The following is a 22,403-nucleotide window of genomic DNA, read 5'->3' on the forward strand; positions in this document are numbered from 1 at the left end:
GGTAGTGAGTGACTTGTCTTATTCAAGCAGATGTTACATAACTGCTAATTAGGGTTACCTGGAATGAGTTTAAGCCAAGAATTAAGGTTGATCTTGGTCAGATGTCAGAAAACTATTGCCTGTGAGCCAAGTCCTACTGACTGCCTGCTTGTTTTTTTAAAAGTAGTTTACTGAGGTGAAATACACAAACCACAAAATTAACCATTTTAAAGCAGATAATTCAGTGGTATTTAATACATTCACAATGTTACACAACTACCACCTATATTTAGTTCTAAAACCCCATTGCCTATTTATTGGAACAGAGCCAGAGTCATTCATTTACATATCATCTATGGCTGCTTTCACACTGGCAGAGTTGAGTGGTTGTGACACAGACTATAAAACCAAAACATTTGTTATGCGTCCTTTATAAAAATAGTTTGTCAAACTCTGATCTAAGTCACTGGTTCTCAAACTTAAGCAGGCATCAGAATCACCTGGGGAGCTTTTAAAACAAAAATTGCTGGATTCTGCTCCCAGATTTTCTGATTTAGTAGATCTTGAGTGAGGTCCTAGAATTTACATTTCTTACATGTTTTGCATTTCTTACATGTTCCCAGGTGATGCTGACACTTATGCTACTGGTCCAGGGTTACTTCTTTGAGAACCACTAGTCTAAGTGACCTGTAATGTTTTTCCTATTTTGAGCATTAGTGTGTTGATATTTTTGTACATAATATCATTTACTGAGCTAGGCCCCGTACAAGGTACTACATGAACTCTAATCCTTACACCAGTTTTTTAGGGTGTGTATATGAGTGTGCATATGAATGGGTATCTGTGTGTGTGAAAGGTTATGTGTGAGTGAATGAGTGTGTGTGTATCTCACGTTTACTGAGCCCTTTATGCTATGTACTTTATAAAAATTATCATTGAGGTTAATGGTATTAATCCCAGTTTTACAGATGGAAAAACAGGTTTGGAGAGATGTGGAGAGATGAAGTGACTTCCTTCTCCTTAAGGTACACATAGCTAGTAAGTGGCAGATCTTTCTCCCCTGTGCTCCACTGTTTCTGTGGGGTACCCCTACATAGAGGTCTATGGGAGCCCAGAGCATTCTTAGCAACTCAGCAGTTTCAGTCCTGAAGTTATTTTGGTTTCTCTGCCTTGGTCTCTAAAGGTAACAAGAGGAAACTCAGATTTTCTCCCAAGGTATAACACTAAAGGAGAGCTGTCAAGATATCAGGTATGCTCCATTAAAATGCTCAATTCAAATAAATAAATAAATAAATAAATAAATAATAAAAAATAAAATGCTCAATTCACATTAAAGGTTTAGCAGGCCACTCCTTCCAAGTGAAGCCCACTGGGAGTGTGGGCAGAATTTTTCAGGTGAGGGCTGGTATTTTGGTTGTAGAATTATGCATTGCTGAGTCTCCTTTAGGGAAGATAAAAGAGAATTTGCTAATGGAGGAGTGTAATTTTGGAGCATGTATAGTGACATGAAGACAAAAAGATTAGAATAAACAAATGTTTACAAATATATACATACTGTCCCCATATCATATGGACTCCCATTTAGGAACCTGGAAAATAGCATTCTTTTCCAGTTAGTAAGCTGTGGAAGCAGGACACAGGATTCCCTAAACTGACAAGCTACTAGAGCTGAAGAACATTAGGACCCAGGCAGCCTAACACTCTCTTTTAGCAATATACATTAGGAGCCCAAGAAAGGCAGTGTTTTTACCCAAGGTCACAGGGTGCCTCATAGGCAGAGCTGGGAGTGAGATTCAGATCTCTTGACTCCCAGTCCATCCCTTTCTGTTACATCACTGAGGGATGAGTCAGGTTTATCTCTTAAATAGGAGGCAGCTGGGTTCTGTCACCTTGGAGCTCTTGTGTCACTGACCTAGTTGATGATTTATCCTCTCACCAGAGTCAAAGAGCTTTTGTTACTCCTTAGTCTGCCCTGAGATAAATGGGAATTGCTTTTAATGCCTTATTCTGGCAAGGAGGTTGGGAGATATTATGATTGCTAGAACCTCAGAGTTACAAAACAATTATGAGCTTTCATCTTCTCTAGAGTGAGGTCCAAAAGGAAATGGACTTTCCTAGAATCACATGGCAGTGAAATCAAATGGAATGCAAGGTTGAAAATAACTTTCCCACCCTGCCTGAAACAACTTATTATAAAGCAAAGTCAGACAAAACTGGGCTATTCCTAGTTTCTATACTTACTAGTCTTAAGGCCTCAGGTGAGTTGTTTTAACCTCATAAACCTCAGTTTTCTGATCTGTAAAATGGGAATAATCCCTTTTTAGGAGTTTGAGATGGAGATAATATATATAAATGGGCTGGCAAGAGCACAGTAAATGTTAGATTAACTTCCCTTCTAAAATTCTTCAGCATACTTTTTAAAAAGTTTTCTTAAATTGAAGTAAATTTATATGTATAGTGAAACAACAGATCTAAAGTGTATCTCTGATTAGTTTTAAAAATGCTTGGCACACCTGGGTGGCTCAGTTAAGTGTCCGACTCTTGAATTCAGTGCAGGCCATAATCTCAGGGTCCTGGGATCGAGCCCTGCATCAGACTCCACATTCAGCATGAAGTCTGCTTGTCCCCCTCCCTCTGCTCCATCCCCTCTCCTAACTAACATCTTAAAAAAAATGCAGTCACCCATGAAACCTACACTTCTATCAAGATAACATTTCTATAACTCCAGAAAGTTCTTTTAAATTCCTTCACAGTTATTCTTCCTCAGAAGCAACTGTTAATCTCATTTCTAGTGCCACAGATTAGTTTTGTCTTTCTAGTACTACATATAAATATCATACAGTATGTACCCTTATGTGTCTGACTTCATTTACCATTTTTATTTTAAATATTTTTTTTTTTTTTTTATTCATGAGAGAGAGAGAGAGGCAGAGACATAGGCAGAGGGAGAAGCAGGCTTCCTGCAAGGAGCCCGATGCGGGACTTGATCCCGGATTCCGGGATCCAGGACCTGAGCCATCCAGGCTTCCCAATTTACCGTTTCATCCATGTTGTTGTGTCTATCAGTAGTTCATTCCTTCAGCATGCTTTTAGTTTCGAATGTCCCAGTTAGGGTTAAGCTGTGCTTAGAACCACTGTAATAACCTGAGGGGTAGGCAGGAGAGATGAAAGGGAAGGTCAATGGATTGGGATTCAGAACAGCTGGGTCCTGGGTGCTGGTTTTGGCTCCATCAATACATAACTTTTGGGATAATCTGTTATGGTCTATATTTTACAGATGAGATCATTGGCATAGGAGGAGGGAAAGAGACATGTCTGAGGTCACCGAGTTAGCCAGAGACAGCCAGAGATTGCTCCCGTTCACTCAATTCCTGGTTCAGTGCACATTACTAAGATTTTGAGAAATGGCTTTTTATGCAGATAAGTAACTTTCAAGAAGATTGAATGCCTGGGTTGAATGGACAGTCTTCCTAGGTAAGGCCAGCAGATTCTTCAGGTTCATGTTTTAGTCCCTTTCCTCTGATTCAGGATGCCTTGTTGGCCACCATGGAAGCCTGGAAATTGTCAGCTATGGATTCTGAAAGTGTATGTTTTAGTTGCAAAGAAAGAAATGGGATCAGGACATTTTGGCTATTCAGACACTGTAGCAAAGCTCAGAGACCCCTGTTTCTTTTTTTTTTTTTTTTTTTAATTTTTATTTATTTATGATAGTCACAGAGAGAGAGAGAGAGAGGCAGAGACACAGGCAGAGGGAGAAGCAGGCTCCATGCACCGGGAGCCCGACGTGGGATTCGATCCCGGGTCTCCAGGATCGCGCCCTGGGCCAAAGGCAGGCACTAAACCACTGCGCCACCCAGGGATCCCGAGACCCCTGTTTCTAGGGTATAAACTGTATTTAAGGAAGGAAAGCTCTCTGAGCACGAATGGGGTGTAACTAGAACTAGACCTGCTGGAAAGGCACTGCAGACAGAGGTGGCCAATGTGTCCTGTGCTGGTGTAATCTGTACTTTGATCTCTTTGTGGCATTTTTTTGTCTTCAAATGTCTGATCTCCCTGAAGAATCTGAAATGATCCATTTAGTTCTTATAAATCTCCCTGGAATAACTTTCATTCCCAGTCATTTCAGGTTAACTTGCCATTGAGACAGAACGTGCAGGCTCTGAAAGATGCCCAAGCTCCACAGAATGAAAACTCTTCAGTAAAGAATCCCTCCCATTTCTGTCTGCTTTAAGTCCCGGCTGGAGCAGAGTAGGAGGCCCTATCATTCTATACAGTGGAAAGTATAAGGTTTCAACCTGGACTGGCTCCAGTTCTCTTTGGATTTTTAGTCAGCAGCCCAACAACACCCTGGCAACTTTACCTGAGGGAGGGAGAGTAGGAGGCATCTCTTATTACTCATTTAGTAAAACACATTACTGTGCACCTTTGTACTGAGCACAGGCCAAGTCCTCAGCCAAGGACCTTGCAGTTAAGGGCCAACTCATGAGTCGGCCCTGGGCCTGGTCACGGGGGGCACCCAGCCAAGAGGTCTCTCCACTCATCCATGTCACCAAGCCTCTGTACAGAGGTAGGTATAGATTGTTAGGGATGAGCATGGACCACCATAAGTGACATCTCACGGCTTTGGGCTCCAGAACTGAGAGACTAAAAAAAAAACATGCCAATCTAGAACACTGGCAATGTGCACTGGTTAATCTTCTTTCTGTAAAGCACTTTATTTATTTTAAAAGACTTTATTTATTTATTCATGAGAGACACACACAGAGAGAGAAGGCAGAAACACAGGCAGAGGGAGAAGCAGGTTCCATGCAGGGAGCCTGACATGGGACTCGATCCCCAGTCTCCAGGATCACACCCTGGGCTGAAGGCAGCTCTACACTACTGAGCCACCGGGGCTGCCCTGTAAAGCACTTTAAAAAAAAAGAGTAATATTTACATAGTAAATGTAGTTACTATTTGTTAAACATCATACTAGGCACTGGAAGATTATGAGAACAGAGAACAGCATAGACTTCTGAATAAGACACACTTGGAAGTCTGACCCCCAATCTAACCTTTATTTCCTCCTCTGTAAGGGGGAGTTAATGAGAAAATGTAACTGAGGAGAGTGCCTACCACACAATAATAATCAGAGTAATGGGCAACATTTAGTGAATGCTTACTAGGTACCAGACACTGTTTCTAAGGTCTTTACCAAAGTTAATTCATTCTTTCAACAAGTCTATGAGAAAGGTCTACATTTATTAGTTTTAAGGCCTATGAGGAAGGTTTTATATGCATTTTTACAGAAGGAAAAAAAACAGATCCTGTGATGTTATTTGCCCCAAATTACACAGCTAGTAAGTGGCAGGGTTGGATTTGAAAGCAGTATGTCAGAGATTGAGAGCAATTTTGGAACCAAACAGCCTGAGTTAAATGTTTCATAAATATTATGTAACATAATCTTTTTAATTTTTATTTATTTATGATAGTCACACACAGAGAGAGAGAGAGAGGCAGAGACACAGGCAGAGGGAGAAGCAGGCTCCATGCACCGGGAGCCTGACGTGGGATTCGATCCCGGGTCTCCAGGATCGCGCCTTGGGCCAAAGGCAGGCGCTAAACCGCTGCGCCACCCAGGGATCCCAAATGATTCCTTAGTTAATTCTCTATGTCAAAAAAATAATTCTCTAAGGATGCCTATTAAATAGGAATTATCCCTACTTACTTGAGGAAACAGGTTTGAGTGACAACAGCATTCTCTTTGCCCAAAAGCAATCTGTGACCCACTCAGTGTTAGCTCCCTGTTTGAGGTGAAGTCCTACAAAACCTGCATTTAGCTGGTTTGGAAGCTGTTTCTCCTGCTAGAGAGGTCCTTCTGCCCTTCCTCTCTGCTAAAATCCCACCCACTCTCCCCACAGCTTATTATTTCTATTTTAATTATACAAATTAATATATAGATACATTCCTGTTGTAAAATATTTGAATATATAAGCAAATACATTCCTCACTGATGGAGTTTTACATTTTGACCATTTATTCATTATATAAACAATGCCGTAATGAACATAATAGTATATACATCTCATAAAAATATATTCAAGAGGGCTCCTAAAATAAGAATTGCTGTTGAAATAAATTATTTTATTTTATTTTAAAAAATAATTTATTCATTTTTTCATGAGAGACACAGAGACAGAGGCAGAGACATAGGCAGAGGGTGAAGCAGGCTCCATGCAGAGAGCCCAATGTGGGACTTGATCACGGGACTCCAGGATCACATCCTGAGCCAAAGGCAGACGCTCAACCGCTGAGCCAAGCAGGCATTCCTTAAGTTTTTATTTTAAGTAATCTTTTTTTTTTTTTTTTTTAAGATTTTATTTATTTATGATAGTCACACAGAGAGAGAGAGAGGCAGAGACACAGGCAGAGGGAGAAGCAGGCTCCATGCAGGGAGCCCGATGTGGGATTCGATCCCGGGTCTCCAGGATCGCGCCCTGGGCCAAAGGCAGGCGCCAAACCTCTGCGCCACCCAGGGATCCCTATTTTAAGTAATCTCTAAACCCAACCTGGGGCTAAAACTTATGACCCTGAAATCAAGAGTTGCATGCTCCTCCAACTGAGCCAGCCAGGAGACCCCTGTTGAAATATTTAAAATATTTATAGATCCAGAGGCACCTGGGTGGCTCAGTCAGTTAAGTGACCAATTCTTGATTTCAGCTCAAGTCATGATCTTGGGGTCCTGCAATCAAACTCTGCATGGGGCTCCATACTAAGGAGAGAGTCTGCTTCTCTCCCTCTGTCCCTCCCCTCACGCACATGGGCAGTCTTTCTCAAATAATCTTTAAAAAAAGATAAAATATTTGTAGGTCCCACCAAATTGTCCTCCAATAGCTTTACTAATTTATTATCCCTTCAGTAGTGTGACTGTGCCTGTTCTTCATCCCCACCAATTATGGTCATTATAAATACTTTTAATTGGGGATCCCTGGGTGGCTCAGTGGTTTAGCGCCTGCCTTTGGCCCAGGGCGCGATCCTGGAGTCCTGGGATCGAGTTCTGTGTCGGGCTCCCGGCATGGAGCCTGCTTCTCCCTCTGCCTGTGTCTCTGCCTTTTTCTCTATGTCTATCATGAATAAATAAAAAAATTAAAAAAAAAATACTTTTAATTTTTGTCAACAGAAGTAGCTAATACTACTTTATTTAACTTTGTTCAGTTTTCAATTGGGCTGTTTGCTTCTTACTGATTTCTAGGTACTGTTTTTTTTTTTTTTTTAGAGAGGGAGAGAGCAAGCGAGTGAGCTGGGAGTGGAAGAGCGGAGAGAGGCAGAGAGGGAGTGAGAGCTGGGCGTGGAGCCCAAGACAGGGTGGACAGATCTCAGGACCTTGAAGTAATGTATCCTTCATCATTAAAAGGTCAACCCAACTAACTCCCTCCTTTCAGATTCTCAGACACTGCTCCCTGATGACCCACAGCAATGAACAGATGGTGCCCCACAGAGATTCACCTCTCTATATATGTACCCAGTCATCCCATTCTAATTGAATTTTATTCTCCTTTAAGTTAGTATGCCTCATATCTTCTCCCCTCTTTTCTCTTTCTCTCCTCCCCATAAACACTGAAAGTCGTTTTAGGGCCTACTATACTTCAGATCTGTGCTTCTAATATATCTGTGCTCAAGAAATGTTACTGATGTTGATGAGAGCATATGCCCCTTTATATTCCAGCTTCTATGGCAGGAGTCACTCTTCCAACTCCCTTACTACTCTCAAATGCCTTACAGGGTTAGGCAAAAAGTAACAGAATGGGCAGTCTAGTTCCATGGAAGGAAAATGAGAGGCTATGGCAACTGTTATCAACTGGAAAACACAACCACCTAAAAGAGGCATCGTTACTCGGCTCCAGTAAATTGTTGTCAAGTAGGAATATAAGCTCCATGATAGCTTCTCCATTTTTTAAAAGCTGAAAACCTGTATTTTATGTTAAATGTGCTTTTTTTTTTTTTAAAGATTTTACTTATTTACTCATGAGAGACATACACAGAGAGACAGAGACATAGGCAGAGAGAGAAGCAGGCTCCATGCAGGGAGCCCGATGTGGGACTCGATCCCAGGACTCCAGGATCACGGAAGGACTTCATGTTTAACTAAAAGGCATATACACTGCGGCGCCTGTGTGGCTCAGTCAGTTAAGAATCCCAGACCTGGGGCAGCCTGGGTGGCTCAGCGGTTTAGCGCCACCTTTGGCCAAGGGTGCGATTTAGCGCCTGCCTTTGGCCCAAGGCCTGATCCTGGAGACCAGGGATTGAGTCCTGCATCGGGCTCCCTGCATGGAGCGTGCTTATCTCCTCTGCCTGTGTCTCTGCCCCTCTCTCTCTCTCCCTCTATATCTCTCATGAATAAATAAATAAAATCTTAAAAAAAAAAAAAGAATCCCAAACCTGGGGATCACACTCAAAGGCAGATTGCTCCTGAGCCACCCAGGAGTCCCTAAATGTGCCTTTTAAATATCAGGTCAACATTGTGTGTTTGCTGGGTTGTGAGCAGGTTGAGGTCAGACTCTGTATCTGTCTGGCATATAAGAGGCACTCAATGTTATTTTCCCATTTGTTTTCATTCCATTAGACTGAATGAAATATCCACATCAACTAATGAAAGATAAAGGCACTTACATGATAGCTAGTAATTAGTTATTCTAATATTTTATTTCTATCCCTCAAACCAGACTAAGTAACATGAAGGAAGAGATCCTATTATTCATCACATGAGATCATATTATTCACTCACACAGTACCTGGCACATGGAAAGGTCTTAGAAAAACTTGCCAGTCATGTGTTGAACCAATGAATGAATAAATGAAGACTCGATTAGGTAATCAATTTACACTTAGACTGTTAATTTACTTTTAAAAGTAAACATCCATGTAATTAGTTAAGTACTTGGCACACTGATCCAAGATGTAGGATAAGAGAACATCCCTTAACCCCACTCTTTGTTTTACTTGTCAAGTATCAGTCAATACTTAATATTGGTAGAAAATGATGGGTGAGGATATGTGGGATCTCACAATGAAAATATGACACTCTTTACAGCAGTCATGTCCAAACCCATGGCTGCCTGGCTTTCAACGTTAGTCTTGGGCAAAGAAAATCCCCGAGTTTTATACCTCTTGGCCCACACTTGGACTGTTTAGGACTTCTTCCCATGGTCTCTCTGGATGCTACTTTTTGGAGGTCCATTCTCTGGGGTAGGTGTTTTGGGGTCTCAGTGGTGGGCACTGCCTTGCTCTTTCCTCCTCTGCAGCTCCTCCCGCCGCCTTGCCTGTTGTTCACTCATGCAGTCCCTGAAGGCCTGTACCTGTGGCTGACAATGTCGCCAGTCCTGGTGTTGGGCCATGCACTCCTGTACTGCATAATGGGAAGCAGCACAGCCAGAACGGGAGATCAGCTGGTCCAGCGGGTCCTCTTCCTCATTCTCCTTCTTCACCTGTCGGGCCCAGGTATGGCCTTGAGTTGACATCTTTGGGAGTCTCTAGAGTATCGACAAAGGCAAAGTCAGAGTAGGGATGTGATTATGAGGTTCCACTACTATAAATAACACTGACCAAACTGCACTGTTATAGCCTATTTATGCATCTGTCTCCTCTTGGAGACTGTAAGCTTATTTGAGAACAGGTACTGGGCCTGATTCACCTTGGTGCCATCAGCATTAGGTCTGGCAAGAGAGCAGATCTGCAAAATGGTTTGAATTCAATGGAATGACATAAAGTATATGAGAATGTTTAGCACAGCACTAAATAAGCTTGAATGGATTCTGCTAATGGAATTTGAATTAGATGAAATGTCACCTTTTTGGAGCAGCTGTCTTGGATCAACCCCAAAAGAATTAATCTTTTTTTTTATTTTATTTTTATTTTTTTAAGTTTTATTTATTTATTCATTCATGAGAAACACACACACACAGAGAGAGAGAGAGAGAGAGAGAGGCAGAGACACAGGCAGAGGGAGAAGCAGGCTCCATGCAGGGAGCCCGACGTGGGACTCAATCCCGGGTATCCAGGATCACGCCCTGGGCTGAAGGCGGCGCTAAACCGCTGAGCCACCCAGGCTGCCCTAATCCTTTTTTTCTTTTAAAAAAGATTTTATTTATTTATGCATGAGAGACACAGAGAAAGAGGTACAGACATAGGCAGAGGAAGCAGCAGGCTCCCTGCTAAGCAGGGAACATGATGCAGGACCTGATCCCAGGACCCTGGGATCACAACCTCAGCCAAAGGTGGACATTCAACCACTGAACCACCAAGATGCTCCTAATCTCTCTTCTTTTCTCCTATCAGCCTTTTCCTATAGTGGGAAAAAAACAGTTTAACACTTGGCAGAGTACCCAAATATGGGCAGGGTTTGACATATAGGAGGAATGGAGAGTTCAGTGTGGCTGTAGAATAGTGTGTGCATGGGCCAGGGCAAGAGATGAGCCTGTGAGGTGAAAGTGCTTATTGTGAGGTCGATTTGCCCAGACTGTGTTGCCAAAATCATCTGCTTCAGAGCACCCAGCAGAAAGTGCCCTATAGAAAGAACTTGAGAAAGGTTTGCAGGGAAATAACCTCAGCCATTATACAAATTGCACCATGAAAGGCTTTAAAAGAATTAGCACTCTAATGCCTTTCCTGTCTGTCTGACTCATTCAACAAATGATCATTGAGTACCTACCATATGATGCACTATGCTAGAATTGAGGATACAGGAGTCACCAAGCCCAATTTAGTTCCTGCCTTAATGGTATACAATCTAGACAACAAATATGTTACTACACAGTGTGCATAGATAGCTAAGGTTGGGAACACACTGGAGGACTACCTAATCCAGACATGTTGGATGGGCAGGGCAGGTTTCCTGGAGGAAGTGATTTCTAAACTGAGACTTGAAGGATGAATAGGAAGTTGGCCAGAGATGGGGAGAAGGAATATTCCCAGTCAATGGACAAACAGTGTCAGGAGTTGAAGACAGGATTTGACACAGGAGAGGAACTTAAAGTTCTGTATGACTGGAGAAGAGTGTATAAGGAGAACTGTAAAACAAGTGAAACTGGCACTATGAGAAAGTATCTGATCATAGCAAGGTCTTGTTGGCCATGTTAAGCAATGGGAAATTTACAAGGATTTAAGGACTCCATAGTCCTACCCAAAACCCATTTACTTTGGAGGCAGTATAACCTCAAGAAGGAGAGAGGAAATAGGTTGGGATTGGAAACCTAGTCTTGTTACTGACTCACTGAGCGACCTTAAAAAAAAATCACTTCATAACCTCTCTTCAAAAATAGTGTCTACCTCACAGGATTGTTGATGATTGAATGAGTTAATGGACGTTAAGAAGCCTGACACGTTCAATGAGTTTTTATTACTGTACAGATAAAGTGCCCTGGATTCTAAGACATGACATCCAGCACCATGTCTTACTATACCATCTTTTTAGCTTCCTCCTTAATGATACTTAAGTCACAAAATTAATGTAAGGATTAATAAGATAATGTACGAAAAGTGCATGGACGACAACAGGGTTCAATAAATGCTACGGTACTCTTTCCCCACCACATCTCGCCTTCAGCCTTTCCTGGAGTAAAAAGAGGAAGACCCATGCTTGAAGATCAGGGCAGGCTACATGGTGGCAGCTGGCCTGGACGAGAGAGGCATGGAAAGCAGAGAAATTTAACTGTCCAAGTCACCAGCAGCTACGCTCCTACTTTAACGATGCGCATACGCGGTAGCTAGCCGCACGCCGTGCCTGCTACGCCTTACCGCGCAAGGACGCTGTACGCGGTGCTCACCGAACAGGTTGGACACGAGAATTCGGACGCACGTTTCTGCACGTCGGCCCCCGTTTTGCAAGCAGTTGGAACTCTTCCGCGCCCCCGACCGGAAACCAGCCGCCGCTGGGAAGCCGAGTACGGAAGTGGGAGGAGACGGGTCCGCCGCGCATATTCATTGGTGGCCTCTCACTATAGATCCCGCCCCCAGGCCGCGCCGCAAGCCCCTTTGGCAACCCACTTCCGGCAAAGGGCGGAACAGGCGGGCAGGTGGAGGCGGGGTTAAGATGGCGGCGCCTTTGAGGATTCAAAGCGACTGGGCCCAAGCTCTCAGGTGAATCAAGGCCCACAGCTGGGACGGAGGAGGGTAACGCATGTTGTCTTTGCGTTAAGGAGGGCTTTCCCCGGTCCAGGATAGGGATTACCTTCGTCATTTGTTGAGGGATCAACAATGTAGCAAATGGTTTTCATTCTCAACAGAGCTGCCCTGAGGCCAAGGGAACATATAGATGTGCATTGTGACCCGAGCATCAGAACTAGGATCAATGCGTTGGAGAAAGACAGGAAAACTGGTAGGCAGGAAGACTCTTGGCCGAGAAATCATAGGCGTTTAGCAAATATTTAATGGTCGTCAATTCACAGGTCCTAGTACTCCACCACCTCCACGTTGTCTTTGAGTGTATGATGGAATCTTTGTATCGTCCTTGGACCCCTAGTGGTACGTTGGACATATTGGACACTTCTATTCAGGAAACAGTGTAACACCCACTATGTCCATGCTCTATGCGTGTAGAGTTTAGATGAGTAATCTAAATTTAAAGCGTGGCTCCTGCCCTCAAGAAGCTGACAGCTTGGGGCAGCCCGGGTGGCTCAGCGGTTTAGCGCCGCCTTCAGCCCAGGGCGTGATCCTGGAGACCCGGGATCTAGTCCTACGTCGGGCTCCCTGCATGGAGCCTGCTTCTCCCTCTGCCTGTGTCTCTGCCTCTCTCTCTGTCTCTGTCTGTCATGAATAAATAAAATCTTAAAAAAAAAAAAAAAGCTGACAGCTTAATTGGGAATGCACAGCAAACCACCTCTTTGAAACGTTGATTGATGGATACCGTGTAAGTTATTACTCTGTGCACCAGGATCAGTACGGCAGTGCCATGAATGGCAACTATGAACATTATTCATGTTCATAGTTATTACTAAGGGATTTTTTAAATTGAAACGGTGAAGATGAATAAAGCATAGTTTTCTGAAGTTCAGAAAATTACACTTTACTATGTGAGCTAAAATAAAATACACATTGCTTACTACACAGAATGTGTGATAAGTAATGCAGGAAGAACAGATATTTACTGAGGGCCAAGGTGCCTATGGGAGAATGCAGGAGAGGAATCAGAAAGCAACATGTCCAAGATTTTGCAGTCAATAAGTGATTGTTCCTGTGAAACTCAATCTTTTGTCTTAAAAACGTAGGTCTTTTTCACTATACCCTAAAAGTGTTAGGGTGATGAGATGAGGATTTTGATGATTGGGAAGTGCATTCGAAAACCTGTAAAAAGTCAGTGTGAGGGGGATCCCTGGGTGGCTCCGCGGTTTAGCGCCTGCCTTTGGCCCAGGGCCTGATCCTAGAGACCCTGGATCGAGTTCCGCGTTGGGCTTCCTGCATGGAGCCTTGCTTCTTCCTCTGCCTGTGTCTCTGCCTCTCCCTCTCTCTCTCTCTCCCTCTCTCCCTCTCCCTCCGCCCCCCCGTGCTTCTAATGAATAAATAAATTTTAAAAAATGTCAGTGTGAGTTGGTAGAATGCAGACATTGTGTACTAGTCTCATGTTTCAGTTTTAGCTTTCCGGGTAGCTAGGTGACCTTGGGGAAGTCATTTTTTTTTTCTGATCCTCAATTTTATCTTTAACATGGGGATATTAAAAGGTATATTGTTAAATTGTGAAGATTAATGATACTGTTTGCAAAGTGCTTAGCACGGGGCTTAGCTTACAGTAATCCCAATAAATATCTAAATATAAAGCATTCTTGATTTTTCAAAGCTGTGTAGCTTATAAATGAATAATGAACTCCTTATTGTTGAAATAATTTGAATATTCATTTAACCAATAGATATCTATGTATTAAATACTTAATCCATGACTAGTTCTTCATTAAATAAAGTTTGTCTTATAATCTGTCAGTGGATGATGAGATATTAGGCTAGATCATACTTATGTACTGTCCGGACTAAAAATTATATAATCTTTCTCCCATGCACCAGTGGCATCCTTTTCAGCATTGAATGAACCTAATTAGTCTTTTGTCTCTCTTCATAGGAAGGATGAAGGGGAGGCCTGGCTGAGTTGTCACCCTCCAGGTAATATCCATAAGCTCAAATTGCGATGCCTTCCCTGTAGAGAAAGGGGATTTACTACCCTTAGAAGAGAGCCTCATAGTTTCTCTTGGCTCAGACTCCTTGTACAATGTTCATAGTTTTCAAATGTTCTTGAGCAGTTTATGTGTAGGATGTCTTATTTAGCCCCCATCACTGCAAAAGTAGTGTTCTCCTTAAGCAAATTGTCTAGATTACTGAAAGTTAACTCTTGGCTATGTATTATGTGTATATACTGTGGAAAAATGCATATATGCATGATGATCTTCAACTTTCATTCTGGAAGAATTCTATTTCATAGTAAAACTGAGTTTGAGATCACTCTAGTAGCTTTTTTTAAGACATTCATTTATTTTAGATGGAGAGAATGAGGGCAGCAGAAGAGGGAAAGGGAGAGAAACTCAAGCAGACTCTGCACTGAGTACAGAGCATGTCTCAGGGCTCAATCTCGTGACCCTGAAATCATGACCTGAGCCAAAACCAAGAGTCTGGTGCTTAACTAACTGTGCCACCCAGGCGCCCCTCTATTAACTTTCTTACAAATGCTGTATTTTTAAATCTTTGTACCTAGTTTTTAGCTCTTGAGCATATATTCCCTCCCAAATTAGGTTCCCATGCTAGGGCTTTTTCCACTTCACCTCATTTTAACATAAGAACCTTTTTTTCTTTCGTGAACCAATTTCATACCATCTATACAGATGCCTGAATTGAGTCTTCATGGAGAACAGGATTAAATTCTTATTATTTTCTTGAGAAATGCTTCTTTTGTGCTATGTAGGGAAACCAACTTTGTATGGCAGCCTAACTTGTCAAGGAATTGGCCAGGATGGCATTCCAGAAGTTACAGCTTCAGAAGGATTTATTGTGAATGAGATAAACAAGGTAGGTTTTTATGCCTTGTAAATGACACTGAGTCCAAAACTAGGGTAGTACCTATATATTTACTTTAAATATTTATACTATTATTTATATATGTATCATCTTTATTTGTATAGTAAATAATTTTTACTGCCTTTGAATGGTAAGAGTTTTTTTTTTCTTTTGTAGCTACATATACTTTGAGATACATTTATTTATTTATTTATTTTAAGATTTTATTTATTTATTTGAGAGAGAGGGCAAGCAGGGGGAAAGGCAAAGACAGAGGGAGAAGAAGACTCCTCCCACTGAGCAGGGAGCCTAATGTGGGACTCTATCCCAGGATCTGGGAAATGACCTCAGCCAAGGCAGATGCTTAACCGACTGAGCCGTCTGGGCCCCCTACTTTGAGATACTTTTAGTTGCGTTCTTCCCTTGTATCAGTGCTGTCTAATAAGATAAATAATGTGAGCCACATATGTAATTAAAAATTTTCTAAGAGCCACATGAAAAAGTTAAAAAGAAACAGGTGAAATTAATTTTACTAATTACTTTTTAATATAATAGATCTGAAATATTATTTCAACCTGTAATTAATATTAACAAATTATTAGTGAGATATTGCACTTTCCTATTTTCTTAATTGAGTTTTTTAGATCGTGTGTATATTTTACATTTATCACACATCTCAGTTCAGACTCCTTTTATTGAAAATACTTGATAAATGTATTTAGGTTCTATACATTTACAGTTGAGAATATAGATTCACATACCCCAGTAGTTCCAAATTTACTTAAAAAGTTTTCCAAAAACTGAGGCAAGTATCAGTTTTTAAATTAAATTTTAAATAAAATAAAAAATACAGTTCTTCATATGTACTGGCTGCATTTCAAATGCTCAATGATCTAATGTGTCCATTATCTACCATTATTGGACAGTATAGCCCCCCCTTTTTTTTTAGGATTTTATTTATTCATGAGAGACACACACAGAGAGAGGCAGAGACACAGGCAGAGGGAGAAGCAGGCTCCATGCAGGGATCCCGATGTGGGACTCAATCCCGGAACTCCAGGATCATGCCCTGGGCTGAAGGCAAATGCTTAACTGCTGAGCCACCCAGGCACCCCAGTGTAGCCTTTATAATGCCTTTGGCTAGGCCTTGAGGAAGACCTACATTAATAGTACTTAATAGTTTTTCTTATTGGTCTTGAGGTGAGTAGACAGCCAAACTAAATATTTGCAGAACCCATAATCTGACTTTCCTTACACATTCTGCCATCAGTATGCTCTGGTGGGTGAGATGATTCCCAAAGCCTTTCTTTCTTTCTCCTTTTCTGTGTAATTAATTTTTTTTTAGTTATGAAATATTTCAGGTATACTGATGAGAATAGATGATACTGATTTTAAACATTCATTTATTGCCCTCTGCAAGGCAATAGGCTATATGTTATTTCATATATTTTGCATTTGTTTTTCATAAGCAGCTATGGTATTGTAGAAAAATGTCAGAAGATCTGAGTTCAAGTTTTAGTTAACTCTGACACTAGTAATATGATTTTGGCCAAATAACTTTGTTCTTTGAGCCTTAGTTTCCTCATCTGTAAAACAGAGATGATACTCTATGTATAGGCTGATTAACAGGGAGTAAGATTGCATATGAATGAAACTGTAAAATCTTACAAAAGTGAATTATTATTATAATAATCTTGTGGGATTGACATTTTAAATTTCCATTTTGCATATAAGCAGACAGACTCAGAGAGGTCAATTAACCCCAATAATCAAAGCTAGTTAGACTGTATGCCAGAATTGAAACCAGTCCTATAAACTTCCAAATATGAACACTATCTTGCAAGCCTACATTTTCCCCAAATGTTTTGCCAGTATCCATATCCACAGCCTCAGTGCTGACCTCTTTTCTTCCTTCATACCTAGGCCCTAATACAATCCTTATCTCTTCCAAATTCATTGCTAATTTCTGCTTTGTACCTGCTGAGTAAAACAATTAGTGCTTATGGTTGCAAATGCATTTGTTTCCTAATTGCCATGAGTCACTTTGCTATTTGATGTTGCTGCATTGTTCTATTGAACAGTAAATTATGCTTAAATACTTAATCCTGGAGGACAAAATGTTTGTGAATTTTATCTTAGAGTGGAATGCTCACACTCCTTCCACCACCCCTGCCCTGAATTTTATGTTTTGATATCTTCTACAGCTTTTCATTAAAATATTTTCATTAACAGCATGATTCTCTACTGCTGATATTGGAAGGTAGTTCAACATTTTCTCTTCTTTCATAGTTTGTTTATGGATTAAAGGTTGATTTGCTTAATTGGCAAGCAGGAGAAAACTACTGATTCTTGAAGTCTTTCACATAATTAGTCCCAAAGAAATGAAGTCTTCTGGGCAGCCTGGGTGCTCAGTGATTTAGCACCGCCTTCAGCCCAGAGCCTGATCCTGGAGACCTGGGATCGAGTTCCATGTCGGGCTCCCTGCATGGAGCCTGCTTCTCCCTCTGCCTGTGTCTCTGCCTCTCTCTCTCTCTCTCTCTTCCTCTCTCCCTCTCCCTCTCTGTGTCTCTCATGAATAAATAAATAAAATCTTAAAAAAAAAAAAAGAAATGAAGTCTGAGAACAAACCCAATTTTTACAGATGCCTGAACACTAAGTTCTTGAAGTTCCTTGAATCCTTCCTTACTGGTAGGAATATTTAAGCCAGGAGAGTTTAGCTGATACTTTAGTTTTGGCTACAGGAGGCAATTCCAAATCCAGGTCAACTCTCTTGCAGCTGTATGGGCTTTGTCATATGGTGAGAAGCAAAAACTTGTTTAATGAAAAGCCTGCAGGCAGCCACATATGAATATGCTGGCTAGGAAAGTGCTATTGGTATAAACAGATAATCTTACTGTCTTTTTAAAGTAGTAGAAGACTTGTAATAAGAGCATTTTGATTTTTAGTGATGAGAATGTTATTATTTTGAAACTGTTCTTTCTAAAGAACTGAGAACCTGTGTTTGCTGTGTATAGATTAGTCTTAGAATGAGGTTTAGAAAATTTTGAAGACATTTTCACCATGCAGCAGAATTTCTAGCAACTTTGAAGTACTGCTGCAAAGATAACAGGTTAGGGGCCATTTGGTGAGTAGCTTCCCATAGGAGATAGACACGTAGGTGGTGGTGTTGGTATTCTGGCATTAGGTTAAAGGACTGTCATATTGCAGGAATTCCTGAAGGGTTTACCAGGCCTTTTATGCCTCTGTATATGCTACCTTGAGACCCCAACATACTTAATGTTGAATGGTTACAAAGGCTGCCGTGTGCAAGTCATATCACCTGAATCTAATATCTTTTTCTAGGTATGATTTCCTACTATGTCACCAGTGTTTTCTTGCTTCAGTAGCTGAAATGTTAAAATGGCTAGCAAAACACATGGGGAATTAATACAGCTGTGGGCAATGAGCAGTCAGTTTAAGTCCTAGGTAGGAGTTATCACTGCAAGCCTGACCAGGGACTGCTCATGTGTAAGTGTACCATGATTTACCTAATTTACCAATTTCCTCTGGTAACTATAGATGTTAGTAGTCTAACATTTTTTTTCTAAAAATTCCTACAGGCAATAAGTTTACTTTTAGACTGGTCTTTTAGGTCCTAGACTTGAAGTCTGGTGCTGTTTCCTCCTATCTTTTAATGCTGTTCCTTGCCCCACTGCTAGTTGAAAGTATTGATATTAGATTCTCTTTTAAAAACTAATGCTCTATGGGGATCCCTGGGTGGCTCAGCGGTTTAGCACCTGCCTTTGGCCCAGGGCGTGATCCTGGAGTCCCAGGATCAAGTCCCGCGTCAGGCTCCCAGCATGGAGCCTGCTTCTCCCTCCTCCTGCGTCTCTGCCTCTCTCTCTCTCTCTCTCTGTCTATCATAAATAAATAAATCTTTAAAAAAATAAAAACTAATGCTCTAAATAAATAAAAATTAATACTCTCATATTTGTCATTTGTATCTTACTGTTAGTTTGTCTTCTATGAGAGTTTACTTATTATAAAAGGATAATGGCAGCTAAGCAATACTAAATTACGTTGCAGCCCTCTGCAGTAAAAGGGCTGCTGATTAATCTATAGGGGAGTGATAGTGTCGTGAGCTGGTGGAGGATTAGAGAGGGTACATTTAAAAAATGGGAATTTCCTATCATCCTAATATTTTCTTTAAGAACCTTTCATTCTATTGCAGTAACTTTACTGATGAATTTCATCTTATCCTCTCTGTTTAGAAAAGCATTCATATTTCTTGTCCAAAGGAAAATGCATCCTCGAAGTTTTTGGCACCGTACACTACTTTTTCCAGAATTCATGCAAAGAGTGTGAGTATTTTGATAAAATGAGCAGAGAATATAATAGCATGTTAGTTTTTCATTTTATCTGCTTGAGAGCTATAAACATATTCATAATTAATAGTATTTCATTTACTGTGTATTGTTAAGGTACCATAGAAGTGTGATATGGGGATCCCTGGGTGGCGCAGCGGTTTGGCGCCTGCCTTTGGCCCAGGGCGCGATCCTGGAGACCCGGGATCGAATCCCACATCGGGCTTCCGGTGCATGGAGCCTGCTTCTCCCTCTGCCTGTGTCTCTGCCTCTCTCTCTTTCTCTCTCTGTGACTATCATAAATAAATAAATAAAAAAAAAAAAAAAAAAAAAGAAGTGTGATATGTTTGGCCAAACTGGTATTTGGGCCCACATAGAATATGTATACAAATCGACTCACTGGTAATCTTAGAGAATGGAATGGTCTGAAGTTTACTTATTTATGTTTTAGCAGAGCTACATAATGGCTTTTGGAGAGTGATAGCAGCTGTGTTAGTATAATTCGTCACTGCTCATTTTTTCTGTCTCATTGCCTACGGGACAGGGACATTTTCTCAAAATTCCAAGTACAGCATATTGAGGAATAATTTTCAGAGGTCTTTGTGATAATGCCCTTTCGACTACCATGATCTTTTTGGAAACATAAATGGGAAATATGTGGATAAACTGATAATATTAAAGGCTTCCATTTCTTATTGTATGGTATATTTTACAAAGTAGCTATTTTTATCCTTAGTACAAAACAGATGTAGATTTAGTGATGAAAATTTAGGAAATACAAAAAGGTGGAAAATCACTCATATTTTACAACCTAAAGATAACTATTGTGAACTTTTGTTACAAAGTCTATATTAATAATAATTATAGTAGTAATAGCTAACATTTATTGATTGTCTATTATGTGTCTGCACCATGCTAAGCTTTTTTTTTTCATGCTAAGCTTTATATTTCAGTTAATTCTCCGTCTTTTTCTTTAAATATTTTACCAAAATAGGCTTTTATAGTACATGCTGTTTTATAACTTGCTTTTTATTCCTTAATAATATATTATTTACATCATTTTATATCATCTTTCTACATATTCCTTTAAGAGCTGCATAGTATTCCACTGTATCATTTTATGACAATTCATTTTTCCAGTCTTATATTACTTGGACTTTCAGATATTTTTCAGGTATTCCTGATTTCATATTTTGATAATATAGCTAACCCTTTACTCAGAAAGATAGGAAGAAATTAGAATACATTTATAAAATAGAGTTGCTGAGTCCAGGGAATGCAAATTTTAAGTCTTTTGGTATATTCTAACTGACTTTGACTTAACTAATTTATTGAAGTAACTTGCTCTGCATTTTCTGTGTAAAATGTACTGACTGATCTCACAGCACATTTACAGCTTATAAGCTCTTCTCTGAGATCTGTATACTGCTGACAATACTGGTTAAGTCAACTGATCACCAAGAATAAGTTATAGTATCAGTTACATTGTTTTTGAAATTATGTTAATTAAATATGGTAAACCAATGTAGTATGAATATGAAAAGGAAGAGTGATTATATCTTTGAAAACTAAATTGAGGAACACCTGAGTGGCTCAGCAATTGAGTGTCTGCCTTCAGCTCAGGACGTGATCCTGGGGTCCAGGGATCAAGTCCCACGTTGGGCTCCCTTCGAGGAGCCTGCTTTTCTGTCTGCCCATGTCTCTGCCTCTTTCTCTGTGTCTCTCATGAATAAATTAAAAAAAAAAAAACTACATTGATTGCTTTGTAAAGACTTGATAAAGAAGAGGTTTTTAAAAAACTGTTAAAATAGGGGCACCTGGGTGGGTCAGTCTGTTGAGCATCTGGCTCTTGATTTCAGCTCAGATCACGATCTCAGCATCTTGGGATCGAGCCCAGCATCAGGCTCCTGGCTCAATGCGGAGTCTGTTTGAGATTCTCTCTCATCTTCTCCCTCTGCCCCTTCCTCTCCTCATGCTCTCTCTAAAATACATACATTTCTAAAAAACTGCCATAATAGTATATGTGGACAAAATAAATGCAAGATGTTAGGGAAAAGATTTTTCTTCTTAAATCCTAGGTGAATTTTTACTCTTAGATTGCTTTATAAATGTGACTAAAGATTTACCTTGCTTTAAAGAAATCAAGTTATGAATTATGCCTTTCGGTTAGTAGTTTATTACAGAAAGTCAAGGTGAAACTTCCTTGCAGAGATCAATAGACTAATGAAAAGATTAGTGAATTTTATGTACATTTATATATTTGAGTTAAAATATGGATATATATATATTATTTTTTATTATTTGCTACTTTAACTGAATTTTTTTTTAATTTTATTAATTTATTCATGAGAGCTACCGAGAGAGGCAGAGACATAGGCAGAGGGAGAAGCAGGCTCCATGCAGGGAGCCTGATGTGTGACTCTAACCTGGGTCTCCAGGATCACGCCCTAGGCTGAAGGCGGCACTAAACCACTGAGCCACCCAGCTTCCCTTTAACTGAATTTTTTGATTGATTGACCTACAAGTGGGCCCTGTCCATTGGCTAAAAAGGCTTTTTTTACTCTTTAGCTTTTCTACCAATCTGACTTGACATTCTTTTTTTTTTTTTTTTTTTTGACATTCTTTATCAATACTGAGTATTCAATGTTTTTTTCTTAAGTTTTATCAGTTTGAGAGATCGTATTTCATTGTTATTTCAATTTGTGTTCCTTTGATTAATCACGGATGACCACTTTTTCATATATTTACTGGCCACTCTTTGTGTCATTTGCTCATTTTTCTAAGTGAATTTTTTTCTTTATTGGTAAGAGCTCTCATATTAAAGGTATTGACCCTTTGCCATATATTTTGCAGATAGTTTCTTCTTGCTTATTGTTTATTATTGTTTGTTTGTATCTTGACATACAGATATTTAATATATGTAGATAATAAAACCCATCAATCTATTCCTTTATGGTAACTATTTATGGCATCTTGCTTAGGGTAGCCCGTGATTTCATATATAGTCACTCTTTTTTTTTTTTTAAGATTTTATTTGTTTATTCATGAGAGATACACAGAGAGAGGCAGAGA

At 40.3% G+C, this 22,403-nt stretch overlaps 2 protein-coding genes across 6 annotated transcripts in view; one reads left to right on the forward strand and one right to left on the reverse strand.

Annotated features, from left to right (window-relative positions):
* Positions 1 to 204: 204 nt before the first annotated feature.
* COA4 (cytochrome c oxidase assembly factor 4 homolog) lies at positions 205 to 12,208 on the reverse strand. Of its 2 annotated transcripts, XR_013362213.1 has the most exons (3): positions 11,781 to 12,208; positions 9,315 to 9,488; positions 205 to 3,123 (listed from the first exon to the last, which is right to left on the reverse strand). XR_013362213.1 is itself a non-coding variant. In XM_077867004.1 (2 exons), the coding sequence occupies exon 2, from the start codon at positions 9,474 to 9,476 to the stop codon at positions 9,222 to 9,224; it is 255 nt and encodes an 84-aa protein (XP_077723130.1). In that variant the 5' UTR covers positions 9,477 to 9,488; positions 11,752 to 11,909; the 3' UTR covers positions 8,448 to 9,221. The 2 variants fall into 2 exon arrangements, 1 of the variants encoding a protein (XP_077723130.1); XM_077867004.1 differs by lacking the exon at positions 205 to 3,123 and having other exon boundaries at positions 8,448 to 9,488; positions 11,752 to 11,909.
* The window catches only part of PAAF1 (proteasomal ATPase associated factor 1), a 41,804-nt gene continuing 31,006 nt past the window's right edge, over positions 11,606 to 22,403 (forward strand). The window contains exons 1-4 of one of the 4 annotated variants that reach the window (XM_077866979.1): positions 11,606 to 12,093; positions 14,063 to 14,103; positions 14,897 to 15,000; positions 19,239 to 19,328. In XM_077866979.1, the coding sequence (XP_077723105.1) occupies positions 12,047 to 12,093; positions 14,063 to 14,103; positions 14,897 to 15,000; positions 19,239 to 19,328 (282 nt within the window). In that variant the 5' untranslated portion in view covers positions 11,606 to 12,046. Of the gene's footprint in view, positions 12,094 to 14,062; positions 14,104 to 14,896; positions 15,001 to 19,238; positions 19,329 to 22,403 lie in introns of those variants that run through there. The other 3 variants (XM_077866977.1, XM_077866978.1, XM_077866980.1) reach the window with 3 other exon arrangements.

Source organism: Canis aureus, chromosome 23, assembly GCF_053574225.1.
Source record: "Canis aureus isolate CA01 chromosome 23, VMU_Caureus_v.1.0, whole genome shotgun sequence".
NCBI classification, from domain to species: domain Eukaryota; kingdom Metazoa; phylum Chordata; class Mammalia; order Carnivora; family Canidae; genus Canis; species Canis aureus.